Raw genomic sequence first — 14,659 nt, 5'->3', positions numbered from 1 at the left:
GAAGATGATGGAAATTATATGCCGTGGCCTTCGCCGTCACCAGATCTCAACCCAGCTGAAGATCCATGGGAGATGTTTGACACTGATTTGATGACTCCACCTTCGTCAAAACACCAATATATACACTTACTACCCACTTTATTAGGAACACTATACTAATACTGGGTAGGGCCCTTGTTTTGTTCCAGAGCAGCGCAGAAGTATTCCTTTGAGTTTCTGCGCCATGTTGACATGAATGCATCACATTGCTCCAGATTTGTCAGCTGTCGGAATCTTCCATTCTACCAATAAATATCCCAAAGGTGGTGTTTAGATCTCGATTCTAGATCTAATGTTCATTAGATTTAGCTCTGGTGACTGGGGAGGCCATCAAAGTACTCTGAACTCACTGTTTATAGAACCAGTTTAAGACGACTTCTGAAATGATGCTTTGTGCAATGGTGCGTTATCATACTGGATGTAGCCAGTATAAGGTGTGATAGTTGATGCCATAAATGAATGCATGTGGTCAGCAAAAACACTCATAGTATGTTGCATTCAAGTAATGCTGGATTGGTCCAGTATTAAGGGGCTCATGTGTGCCAAGAAAGCATTCCCCACACCACTACACCACCACCACCAGTCTGAACTGGTGAACCTCATGCAGTCTTCTGCTCTTGTAGCCCACTTACCTTAGGGTTTAGCGTGTTATGTATTTGTTGATGCCTTTCTGCTCAGCACAGTTGTAAAGAGTTATCATCCGAGTTCTTGGAGCCTTCCAGTCAGCTTGAACTGGTCTTTACTTTTACACACCTTTTACTCCAATGGCTATTATTTTTATTAACCGTCCATGTGTGAAGTGATCTGACTGTTCTGCTGTTCTACAGGTAGGTTACTGCATTAGATTTTTCCTGTAAATATGAATTCGACCAACATTTTTAGACACAGGTAGATCCTTTAATTAATTAATTAATTAATTAATTAGCTTTATTATGCATTTGCAAAATAATTTTTGGAAAGTGGAAATGGTACAATAGTCTGAAAAAAGGAACTGCATGAATACACTTCACCAGCAGATGGAGCTGTTGCTTAAAAATAAAATGGTCAGGGTGCATCCTTGGAAAAATGGTACTGAACTGGACCTTTTATTGTTGCTTCGGTGGTACCTTTATCAGACCTCAATCACCTTTTAGAGTAAAGCCTTAACTGCATCACTCGATGCCCTTTTCTAGGAAACAAAAGGGATGGATACTAAAGGTATCAAAGGTGTAGCACTGAGGGTACAACCTCAACAATAAGGAACAGTCCAGTAATGGAACCATTATCCTGATTTCTGTTGCTCTTGAGACGTTTAAGAACAACTCTTGTTGACCAAAATCTAAAGATTACTGAGATCTAATCTTAAACAAACAAACAAACGAAGTAATAGCAGCATGTCTCTAGCTTATCTTTATAAAATTTAATCCCTAATCCTAAACAGAATCAAATAAACAAGCAAATAAAATTTCGTTGCAGACTCTAATTAATAGCTTGGCTTTTTTAAAAAAAAAATACCCCCACTTTTTTAATTCAAGATGTATAATTTTTCCACTTCCTAAATCAGCTGCATCATGCAACAGCCTTAAATTATTAATATTTACATTTTTAAATATCAAGAATATTTGTATACTTTGTTAAAAATATTTTCTCTAGTTTTGTTTTAGTCAAATATTTTAGACCTTATTTTTTTAATAAACATATTTGAAGATTTCTTTTGCATATATTATATTTCTTTATTTTGTTGTTTTATTGATCTGTCCTATTTTATTCAGGATATTCCTACACACAGATAATCCATTTACTTTGAAATGTAAATGATACTCAGGAGGGGGGAAAAACAATAATCAAAATTCATTAGAACATGCTATTTGAAGTTTTATGAAGTACAAATAATGAAATAAGGCTCAAAACTGGATATACATTTATGCATGAAAGAATTAAAAAGAGAAGAAATATATGGGCATCTGGGGCTCTAGATTAAGCAAATACAATATTAAAGTTAAATTCAGTTCAATAAAAAAGCAAAATTATATAAAACTTGTATAACTTTTTCTAGGAAATTCTGTCATTATTTGGAAAAGTAGAAAACTGATCTTCAGTGCCCCCTGCTGTTTGATTTTGGAAACGCACCCTGGTCAGACAAGTTCAACAACTCTTGTTCTGAGTTGATCTTTAATTGTCTAGATTAAATCATGTATCTGCTTGTCTGTGATTTTTAAAAAGCAGAAAATACTTAAATAATTAAAGATGCATGTAAAATAATTTCAGAAGTCAGTGTATATATACATTCTAGTTGACTGTCATTCACTCTTCCTGTGTCACTTTCTCACTAATCCAGCTTTATTCAGCAGGATGCTGCAACTTTGTTTAGTGCACCAGCAACCTGCCCTGACTTTCTGCTTTCTAATGAACTGCACAAGGCAGAGAGGAAATGTGTGTTTATGCATTTTTTGAGAAAGCAGAAGCGTGGGTGGGAGAGAGAGAGAGAGAGAGTATGGAATGTTGTGATGTCACTAGCTAAGTCATACACAAAGGCAAGGAGGACAGCAGCACTCATTCTCCCAATCTGTATTGCCTGCTGTACAGCGTCCGCACCCAACTGTGAGTATTGTAGTCTTTCTCCAAGACTGTAGTCTTTCTTCTTCCACTCATCTTTCCCACACTGATTTTTGCTTTCTATCTCTTCTCCCATCACCCTTCTAGTTTCTGCACTCAAACTGCCTGACAGTCCTCTTTTGTCTATCTTTCTCCATCTATCTTACTCCTTCTTCTCTTGTAAATGTTTGTTCTTAAGGGACATCTGAAAGAAACGCATGCTCTTCTCTTTGTAGTCACAGCTCTTGAAGTTCAATTTCAGCCACAAAAAAAAAAGAGGCTAAAATAGCACTCAAGTAAGAGGGTGGGGGATTTTTTTGAGGAATCTCCTCCCATTGAGGCAAAAGAAACAGCATGTTTGACGACACTCCGGAGTCTCACACTGCTTTAGAGAAAAGGAATCTGGAATCTGGCAGGGCAAATTAACAACGACGGCGAGAAAGAGAGTGAAAAAGGTAAAGTTAGGACTGTAGTTACACAAGAAAATCTGACTTGATCCAAAGCTATAAACTGACAATGTAAGCGAGCAAACGGAGCTATAAAATCACCAGAGTGAAGGCAGATTGTTTCCAGATGTTGTAACTTGTCATTTTTTTTTTTTACCCCCACAGCCTGTCCAGCTGCTGGCTGCTGCTCAGTGATGAAAGTGTGTGTGTGGTGAGCGAGCAAACGAGCAGCAGGGCTCAGGAGCAGGGCCGGCACTCAGGCGCAGACTCCAACGCACTTTTTACATCTAAAGGATTGGACATACACATATATACACACACACACACGCAGCCATGTTGCAGCAGATCCTGAAGGAAATGTACATTGACCCAGATGTCTTGAATGCTCTGAACGAAGAGCAGAAGAAGACATTGTTCCTGAAGATGCGACAGGAGCAGGTCCGGCGCTGGAAGGAACGTGAGGAGAAGATGGAGCGGGAAGAACCACGCAAACCCAAACTGAGGCCAGGTACGCCATCTTCACCTCGCACACGTTTTTATATATTATACACACACATAATCTATCCAGAGTCAATCCACAAAATGGATGCATATTATAGGTATTCTCATTTAAAATGTACAGGAATGCAGCGACCGATGATTCATCCTGTACTCAACCAATTTGTGTCCAATCAAATGCTTTCGAACACATTTGTCCCACCCTGTGACCAAAATGCTCTCCATTCGTGGCAAAATGCAATCAGACATGGTGTGTTTGTGTAGATGTACGCTTATTTCACTTCCTGCATGTCATTCTCCTTCCAAACAACCCCTTGTGTGTTGAAAAGATGATTGTGTGTGTCTGTACTCATTCCTGATGAACTAACTGTGACACACAAATATATACCGGCCACTTTAATAGGAACTTGTTCTAAAGTCTAAGAATTCCTGTTCTTGGCTGCAGGAGTGGAACCCAATGTGGTCTTCTGCTGTTGCATGCTGAGATGCTTTTCTGCTCACCACGGGTGCACAGAGTGATTATATGGGTTACTATAATCCTTCCTTGAACCAATCTGACCTCTCATCATCAAATCGTTTCCACCCACAGAACTGTCGCTCACTCAGTCACTCAGTATTTTTTGGGTTTTTTTGCACCGTTCTATCTGTGTAAACTCTAGAGACTGTTATGTGTGAAAACCCCAGGAGACACCCCAGCAGTTTCTGAAATACTCATCCATCTGACTCAAACCAACACCCATGCCACAGTAAAAGTTACACTTTGAGATCACAATTTTTCCCATCCTGATGTTTGAATGACGTGAACATTAACTGAAGCTCTTGATTTGTATCTATGATTCTATGCACTGTGCTGCTGTCAAGGGATCGGCTGATTCAAAAACAGCAGATGGATGGGTGTTCCTAATAAAGTGGCCGATATACACGTTAACTAACAGCTAGCGTGTGTATGAAACATTGAGTGAGTGAGCATTGGGATCCAAAAGCTTGGTGGCTGGGCATCTTCGCTTTAGGATACGATAAATGACAAGGACACAGTGGACCAATGGGCAGTCAGGAATCCTACACAGATCAATTTTAAACTTGTGGCCTCTTATTTAGCTGTTTTTTTTTTAAGCCAAGTATCAGAAAAGTCTGTCTTTTGGTTAAAGATATGGAGTATGTCGTGTCAAGCCCTTTGACACGTCCTGTCCCTGTTTACCTGACTTCCAAAGGAAACATGTCAACATTTCAGAATCAAATTAAAGCTCCTATACTATTTCATGGCTGCTTTAAGCTGGGGTCTTTAACAAACCGATCTGTAAGCCACATGTCCGTAATCATGCAATGAATCCAAATATACAATAAAGCATAAGCAATATGACTGTCAAGTTCATCCATCCATCATCCGTAGCCGCTTATCCCGTGCAGGGTCACGGGTGAGCTGGAACCTATCCCAGCTGACTGTGGGCGAGAGGTGGGGTACACCCTGGACAAGTTGCCAGGCTGATACATAAAGACAAACAACCACTTACATTCACACCGACGGTCCATTTAGAGCCACCCGTTAACCTAACCTGCATGTGTTTGGACTATGGGGGAAACCGGAGCACCCGGAGGAAACCCACGGGGAGAACGTGCAAACTCCACACAGAAAGGCCCTCGCAAGCCGCTGGGCTCGAACCCAGGACCTTCTTGCTGTGAGGCGACAGTGCTAACCACTACACCATCATGCCACCTGTCTGTTAAGTTAACAAGCCATAACGACCGTAAACATCTCGGGGTTTCATTTCATTAAGTTTCAGATCTTGTTAAAGCCATGTCCTTCTCCCCTAATTCAGTTCAGTAGCTGGTGGAAAAAAAATTCAAACTGGCACTTTCAGTTCTCTAAAGCTAGAAGAAATAAAATGGGCTATCTTGATGATAAAATTTTATACATGCATCACTACATGTACAATAATTTTATTTATATATACACAGTGCTGTGCAAAAGTCTTGGCACCCTTTTTTCCCATACATGCTTTGCTATAAATTTCTATTTTATGACTTCTACGTTATCGAGTCAGTACAAAAACATTTTAGAGTTCCAAACATTCTTTTTTTTTTTCCAGCACAAAATTAAATCTTACAGGAAAAAATGTCTGTATCAAAGCAGCATGTTACATAAGAGAGCACTTTTCAAATTAAAAAAAAAAAAAACATGATGAAGGCGACTGGGTTTTGCTTCAAAATTAAGAAGCAAGTGTGACAAAGTGTCCAGAAGTACTGTGGCTGGTTCTGGAAGATGCTCAGTAAAACCTACAGCTCACTTCCTTATCAAACTGCACTCATTGTAACTGAAACTACCATTTTTTATTTTTTAAAGCAAAGGGTCGTCTTACACCAAATTTTGACTTTGTTTCATTTATTATGGTTGACTGTTTATGGTATTTTTTTTTATTTTAAATAATGTTGAAACATTAAATTTCATTATTTTTTTAAAGCCATTTTGGTCTACAGTATTTCTTTACATGTGCCTAAGACTTTTGCATAGTACTCTCTGTGTGTGTGTGTGTGTGTGTGTGTGTGTGTGTGTGTGTGAGAGATATATCTACTAGGATATCAGCTCACATACTGTGAGTAGAGAAAAACAAAATGACGGCTTTGTTATCTAGTATTTAAAATAAACAAATGGCTAAAATAATTTTATCCCCCCCCTCCCATATCTCCTGTTCCACACTCCAGCCCAGTCAGTGGTGGTAATGAACCTTTAAGTTGGTTTACCAACCACAAAAAACCCTAAAGAAGAAAAACAAAATGGTGACGCGTTGCTGAACCAACCGAGGACAAAATAAAAACTCTACTCAAATACAACCCCCCCCCCAAAAAAAAACAAAAAAAGCAACAAAATATTGAATAAAAGTATTTGATGGTAAGACCATATATATAATACAACCCCGATTCCAAAAAAGTTGGGACAAAGTACAAATTGTAAATAAAAACGGAATGCAATAATTTACAAATATCAAAAACTGATATTGTATTCACAATAGAACATAGACAACATATCAAATGTCGAAAGTGAGACATTTTGAAATTTCATGCCAAATATTGGCTCATTTGAAATTTCATGACAGCAACACATCTCAAAAAAGTTGGGACAGGGGCAATAAGAGGCTGGAAAAGTTAAAGGTACAAAAAAGGAACAGCTGGAGGACCAAATTGCAACCCATTAGGTCAATTGGCAAAGGTCATTAACATGACTGGGTGTAAAAAGAGCATCTTGGAGTGGCAGCGGCTCTCAGAAGTAAAGATGGGAAGAGGATCACCAATCCCCCTAATTCTGCGCCGACAAATAGTGGAGCAATATCAGAAAGGAGTTCGACAGTGTAAAATTGCAAAGAGTTTGAACATATCATCATCTACAGTGCATAATATCATCAAAAGATTCAGAGAATCTGGAAGAATCTCTGTGCGTAAGGGTCAAGGCCGGAAAACCATACTGGGTGCCCGTGATCTTCGGGCCCTTAGATGGCACTGCATCACATACAGGCATGCTTCTGTATTGGAAATCACAAAATGGGCTCAGGAATATTTCCAGAGAACATTATCTGTGAACACAATTCATCGTGCCATCTGCCGTTGCCAGCTAAAAAACTATAGTTCAAAGAAGAAGCCGTATCTAAACATGATCCAGAAGCGCAGACGTCTTCTCTGGGCCAAGGCTCATTTAAAATGGACTGTGGCAAAGTGGAAAATTGTTCTGTGGTCAGACGAATCAAAATTTGAAGTTCTTTATGGAAATCAGGGACGCCGTGTCATTCGGACTAAAGAGGAGAAGGACGACCCAAGTTGTTATCAGCGCTCAGTTCAGAAGCCTGCATCTCTGATGGTGTGGGGTTGCATTAGTGTGTGTGGCATGGGCAGCTTACACATCTGGAAAAACACCATCAATGCTGAAAGGTATATCCAGGTTCTAGAGCAACATATGCTCCCATCCAGACGATGTCTCTTTCAGGGAAGACCTTGCATTTTCCAACATGACAATGCCAAACCACATACTGCATCAATTCAGCATCATGGCTGCGTAGAAGAAGGGTCCGGGTACTGAACTGGCCAGCCTGCAGTCCAGATCTTTCACCCATAGAAAACAATTTGCGCATCATAAAACGGAAGATACGACAAAAAAGACCTAAGACAGTTGAGCAACTAGAATCCTACATTAGACAAGAATGGGTTAACATTCCTATCCCTAAACTTGAGCAACTTGTCTCCTCAGTCCCCAGACGTTTACAGACTGTTGTAAAGAGAAAAGGGGATGTCTCACGGTGGTAAACATGGCCTTGTCCCAACTTTTTTGAAATGTGTTGTTGTTGTGAAATTTAAAATCGCCTAACTTTTCTCTTTAAATGATGCATTTTCTCAGTTTAAACATTTGATATGCCATCTATGGTATGTTCTATCCTGAATAAAATATGGAATTTTGAAACTTCCACATCATTGCATTCCGTTTTTATTATTTACAATTTGTACTTTGTCCCAACTTTATCGAATTTGCAAAAAAATAAAAATGTTTTCTCAAAATCCAGTGAATGTGAATAGAATAACAGTTATTCCACTCAATCTCTCATCATACATGGCTTACGTATAGCCAACTCAATGCTACGCGCCTCGTCAGCTATCAGCTCATGTACAATGAGGATTTTCGTGGAATAACTTGTATATAATGAGAGAGAGAGAGAGAGTGACAACTCCTACCAAATGTTCTAATTAGACTGAGAAACTTTTGCCAAGATATTACACACGCCCAAACTTTCTCGTCACAACACGCCTTAAGAACGTCACTGTCTGAATGATAGTCAGTACATACAAATATAACCTTTACTGTACTGGTCTGCTCATCTTTTCAAGCCTGTCAGGGCTAAATATGGTATGATTCAGAGATGAAATGTTCAGCTGATCATGTGGTAGATACATCCTGTGTTTTTGGCAATGAGTAGCAATGAAAGTTCACCAGAAGCATCTCAGCAGAGAAACCACAGAAAGGAGTGAAAGGTGTTTTCAACCTAGAAACAGGTTTATACATGCTATGATTTCTGGGTGAGAAGGTATGAGAAAAGAACACAAGGGCGAAAAACGTATAGGTTTCAGACTTTTATCTTGGGATTGACATAACTGACTTTCCTGTTGCAGTTTAGATTTCTGCCCTTGTCTAAGATTTTATCAAACAAAGTTTATCCAAGTCAAATTAGGTAGCAAGTCACATTAGTTAGTCCAGTAACAAGTGGGTAAGGCCAAAGGGGGGGATAAAAAGGTTAGTCGACCAAGGACATATTAACAACTCTGTATAAATGTGTTACTTTATCTGCATTTCTCTAAGAACTACGTTCTGAAGATACTAATGAAGATATATAAAGTATAGTCAGTATGTACCATACACGAGTAATATTCACATATTACTTTAAAAAAATTGCATACACTATCCTGCAAAAAAAAAAAAAAATCCAAATTACGGTTTTACCATACAGTGTCATTCACCCCTCTTGAACTTTTCCCCATTTTTTAGCGTTACAACCTGAAACTGAAATGAATTTCATTTGCATTATATATGGCATGGTGCAGGGCGGCACGGTGGTGTAGTGGTTAGCACTGTCACCTCACAGTAAGAAGGTTCTGGGTTCAGGCCCAGTGGCCAACAGGGGCCTTTCTTTTCTGTGCAGAGTTTGCATGTTCTCCCCGTGTCTGCGTAGGTTTTCTCCGGGTGCTCCAGTTTCCCCCACAGTCCAAAAACATGCAGGTTAGGCTAACTGGTGGCTCTAAATTGACCGTAGGTGTGAATGCAAGTGTGAATGGTTGTTTGGTCCGGTAACTTGTCCAGGGTGTACCCTACCTCTCACCCGTAGTCAGCTGGGATGGGCTCCAGCTTGTCTGAGACCCTGCACCAGATAAGTGGTTATGGGTGATGGATGGATGGCATGGAACTAACTGAGAAATGGTTTTGGGTTTATACAGTATATCAGATGTGGGTTTTTTAAAAAAATTTTATTTTTTGAGCTTGCTGGGTCTTGAGTGGCGCAATAGAAAAGCAATCGCCCTATTGAAACTCGATTGCAAGTTTGAATCTTGACAATTTGATACCCATTCACGTCCAGGAGTACTACAAGCAGCACTAGGTAATCCCAGGTGTCTTTGAGCTCATGTATGTGGAAGAGGGTAGACAGCACTTTGGTTTGAGTGTGTGATGCCATATGAGCTGATTTAAAAAAAAAAACGCGTGCGCACACACGTCGGCTGGCTTCACTGGTTGATTTTGGAGAAGAAATATGTTCATCCTTCATTTTTACTGGTTGGTAGTAGTCATATTGGAAGAGCAAATTGGGAATTGGCCGCTGACTAACTTGGGGAGAAATTGCTTGCTAATGAAGATTAGCACATTTTGTCAGTAGTTGACTTTATGATCCTGAGTTTATTGCTATAATTTTTTTTTCATACAAATAAAAACCTCACTCTAATTTCCCATCCTTCAATCCAATTACAATCCAAAAGACAATTTTGATTCAGACCACGGATTCAAAATTCATTTGGAGGCGCAGATTAAGATGTTTATTGGTCAGCTGTATGTTTGACACCTCCGTAAGCCATATTGAAGACATCCATGAAAAGAGAGAGCTGTTGAAAACAGGAGGCACAAGGCCTAAGCATGTTAAAGATCCAAGTGTAATGAATCTGACTGACCACAGATTAGCAAACCTTAAATTGGAGCATATTAAGTATTTTAAGCTTCAAGTATACAAGTTCACAAGACTGCTTTGACACTAGAAGAATTGTTCCAGTCAGCATTTTCATGAAAGAAGCGTGGGCTTTTTGAGAGAACTTGCAATAAAGGGTATGACTCAGGGGAGTGCAGGCTGCCTCAGCAGCGGAACTCATCATGAGAAGTTCAAACAGGAGCGTTCTGATAACTATAGGTCACGTGTAGGCTGGCAGTGCATCAACTTGTGCGTCGGTCCAACCTTTTCTCGGCCACACCAAAGACAAAGCTGTTATTATCAAGTGCCTTTCAGGGCTCACTGGCGAACAGAGAGGCCTCTTTCTTCTTCAGACATACGCAGCTGTTCCTCAGCTGTTTCTCTACACCACGTTGATACAATATCCTCAAACACAGTGGACAATACCGCAGCAGACTCTTAAACTAGATTCTATTCTCTGTGTTCAGAAAAAAACCCAACTCTGTTCATGCTATACGACTTGAGGAATATCAATTTCTGCTTGTGTCTGCTGTCCTGAGCGAGGGTTTGGTGGTTGCTTTAGTTTTAAAAGCAAGACAGGAAATATCTGGCAAGCCATGTTCCATTCCCACAAACAATTAACTGCCAACAAAGCAGGAAGTCTACAGGAAGTGCTAGTGCTCAGAACAGACAGCAGAGAAAGGGGGTTGACGAGAGAAAGCAAGAGAGTGAATAAAGATTTGAAAGTCAACAGCGGTGAATCTTGTGTAATCTGTACAACTAAATGAGTGTCTAGGGATGTGTGTGTATATCTCCGGAAATGGCTGGTAATAATAAGTCAGACTGGGGGAGTTCAAATATTTAGTTTTATAATGAAGAAGTGTGACAAGATTGTAGGGTTTGAGTTACTGAGAACCAGGAAGTCTGTAAGCAAAAGTGGCTTAGAGACAGCACAACATTTTACACCTGGTACAATCTGACACGATAGAACACGTAATTTTTCAAATTATGTTTTATACACCATAAATCTGTTCTCTATCTCTTATTTTGTATGTAAAGAATAAAAGAAAACAGGGCTTGCTGTTATTTAACAATTATTTGCTGAAGGCAAAGTGAAATATCGGGAATTATTATACATACAGGACGCTTTTTCAATGGAATAAAAACGTGTTCTATTCCCTCCTAGCAGGTTTCATTCATTTAGTTTGATAGCATGCAATATTGTTAGCATATCGCGTATCCTACGTGTATTACATCACTCTACCCAATGGAGAATGAGCGTTGAATATGGTTTACGATATTGCATGGTTGTCAAGACAACATGATGGCACACGTCAGAGCTCATGCGAATATCCGATGACAACTTTTCTGCTCCGCATGAACAAGCATTTCTTTGTCCACCAGGAAGGGGAAAAAATGAGGCTAATCCAGTGCTACTGCAAGGATTAGCTATGCTATAATTGAGCACTAAATAAATAAACTGAAAACTTAAATTGAAGACGCGCTGAACACCTGAAAGGCTACCAAAACTTCATTAGATATTCTTCACGCATATTTACAAGAGAAAAACATACCAATGGACATTGAAAAACTGGAAAAGGGACACGTCAGAGACATAAAACTTCCATGTTAGTGACCAACTGTAACAATTTGTAAGCAAATATGGCTGCCACATTTGGGTTCAGTAAATACGGAAGATTTACAGGGAATTTTGGCTGCCAGGTCGCGCCATTGTATATAGTTGTCTATGCTCATTTTAAAAGTAACGAAGTAAATTACATAGGGAATTGAATACTGAAGTATGAATGAAAAATACAGTGGTGAGCGTATATGGAAGAGGAGTCTGGAGACAGAAACCCTAGTTTCTCGGTCGTTAGCCTGTGCTACTAGCTCTCGATAGCACTGGCTTGACTGCACTAGCATTGGCCTTCACTGACACTACTGCTGAACGCTACACCGGCTGGAAGGTAACTGGACTGCCACACTAACAACACCGAGTCGCGGGTAAGCTAGCATTGGCCTTCAAGAATGCTGATCTGAAGTGAGTGTGTAGGAATAATAATAATAATAATAATAATAATAATATTGGCTGGCTTTTTTGTGGTATCAGATGTATTTCATTCAGTTACTCGTCTTTGACTCGTTCAAGATCGTGCTAGCTGAATGGAATATATCTGATGGACCACGAAAAAAAAAGCCAGCCAATATTATTTAAATAAGATCCAAGATGAAGTTGAGGTTATTATTCACTGATATCACTGGTCAACAATTTTTCAGAACTGCTTCAGAGATTAAATTGGCTGTTTGTTATGAAATTTGGTGTGTTGAATTCAAATATAACAAAACAGCTGACTGGCTACGGCTTCCAAGATATTTCAGATTTTACATTTTATACTTATGTGCATTGTGTAGATAGTAACATTTTAAGTATAAATTGTAAAGCTAGGTCTCATGTGTTTATGGTTTGGTTTACATGACATTTCGCCTGTTCTCTTTACGTAACACTAGAAAATCAGCAAAAAGTTTATAGAAATAAAATGGATTATGAACCAAATGGCAAAAAACAATTATGTATAAGTACTGAATAGGTTTAGTCCTTATTCAGTGTGTACTCAGTGCTTTTTGGCAGCTTGTCTCTTGTATTCATGAAACGGAGCATCTCTTGTCAAGCAAAGACTTGATCTTGAGCGCATAACACTGTATGATTTTTTTTTTTGAACTGATATAGGGCAATTTGTTCAGCAGAGTGATGTAAGTTGACTTATGATTGCATCATCAGTGACTTCTAGGAATAACACAATATCATGCATGATGCAATACCAACGTCATTCATTGTTTTGGCAGAAAAGTAAGTACTATCCAAACCCAATCATAGATTTATTCACAGAGCCAATCTTGAAAACTCGAGCCAATGAACAATTTTAAGTTTCATTTTCGGTCTCAGTGACCCAGAATTAGTAAAGTTTGACGATATTTATTTCGGAAGCCTTTTGGCTGTAGACCAGTGTATTCACTGAGCCTGAGGCAGATAATTGTTTTAATATAAATGCACAGGTGATTATTTAAAAAAATCATATTAAAAACTAGAAAAGCACTGAGTGCAAACCTCCGCCAAGAATCCTTTAAAAAATTCCAGGATCCAGAAGGTGATCCGGATCACCGCCAAAATTTAATGGATTGTTACTTGTGCCCAGTCACACCTTTTGAAAAAAATTTCAGAGCAATCCGTTCATAACTTTTTCCGTAATGTTGCTAACAGACAAACCAACAAACAAACCAACGCTACCAAAAACATAACCTCCTTGGCGGAGGTAATAATTTATTTCAAATTTCAAAAGCAGCATGCAAATGTACTAATGGTGCGGCGCAGACTTGTCACTTATCTATGCAGAGTCACATAAAATACTTTTTGTTTTGAAATCGATAAAATAAATCACAATTCCACCTTACCTTTGAATAGTTTTAGACCAAACTTCATAGCATCTTTAGTGCTTTTAGGAACAGCATTTTTGTTCATAAGTTGTAATTCTTCCTCCCTTACGGTGACAAAGCACTTGGCCGCCATTTTGCTGAGGCACTCAAGGTGATTATCGAGAAATACTCTGAATTTCCTTACCAATCAGCATGTGCGACTTATACTAATATAAAATGATCAATAACAGTATGACGTGAGGGGCGGCACGGTGGTGTAGTGGTTAGCGCTGTCGCCTCACAGCAAGAAGGTCCTGGGTTCGAGCCCCGGGGCCGGCGAGGGCCTTTCTGTGCGGAGTTTGCATGTTCTCCCCGTGTCCGCGTGGGTTTCCTCTGGGTGCTCCGGTTTCCCCCACAGTCCAAAGACATGCAGGTTAGGTTAACTGGTGACTCTAAATTGAGCGTAGGTGTGAATGTGAGTGTGAATGGTTGTCTGTGTCTATGTGTCAGCCCTGTGATGACCTGGCGACTTGTCTAGGGTGTGCCCTGCCTTTCGCCCATAGTCAGCTGGGATAGGCTCCAGCTTGCCTGCGACCCTGTAGAAGGATAAAGCGGCTAGAGATAATGAGATGAGAATGAGATGAGTATGACGTGACATGACGGTGACACAAAGCAGATTTATTTTCCAATACAGCACGTCCTGAAGTGTTTTATTTCTTTCATTCTACAGCAATTTCCCCTAAACTACAATTATTTATTTGTTAAAGAACAGCACATCATCCATATTATACGTGTACAGTTATGGCTAATGTTCTGGAAGAATAAAACAAGTTAGTTCCTGTTTTCTAATTTGCAGCTTGTCATGATGCCAAGAAAGCACAAACCCCTCCATCCTGATGTTCCAGGTTTACCCCTGATTGTTAAAAGCTCTCACACTGGAGACTCCTTCCAAAATGATTTCTCCTCACAGAAAACGTCACTATATACAGTATGTAAGTTGTGACTGTA

General features: G+C 39.5%; 1 protein-coding gene across 2 annotated transcripts in view; it reads left to right on the top strand.

Annotated features, from left to right (window-relative positions):
* The first annotated feature begins 2,485 nt into the window (after positions 1–2,485).
* The window catches only part of zgc:100829 (uncharacterized protein LOC445149 homolog), a 50,651-nt gene continuing 38,477 nt past the window's right edge, over positions 2,486–14,659 (top strand). The window contains exons 1-2 of one of the 2 annotated variants that reach the window (XM_060936280.1): positions 2,486–2,619; positions 3,225–3,567. In XM_060936280.1, coding sequence (XP_060792263.1) covers positions 3,393–3,567 — 175 coding nt within the window. In that variant the 5' untranslated portion in view covers positions 2,486–2,619; positions 3,225–3,392. Of the gene's footprint in view, positions 2,620–2,740; positions 3,069–3,224; positions 3,568–14,659 lie in introns of those variants that run through there. The other variant, XM_060936279.1, reaches the window with a different exon arrangement.

The sequence above is a fragment of the Neoarius graeffei genome, chromosome 12, assembly GCF_027579695.1.
Source record: "Neoarius graeffei isolate fNeoGra1 chromosome 12, fNeoGra1.pri, whole genome shotgun sequence".
Lineage (NCBI taxonomy): Eukaryota > Metazoa > Chordata > Actinopteri > Siluriformes > Ariidae > Neoarius > Neoarius graeffei.
Note: the sequence above shows the minus strand (reverse complement) of the source record. Positions and strands in the feature narration are given on the sequence as shown.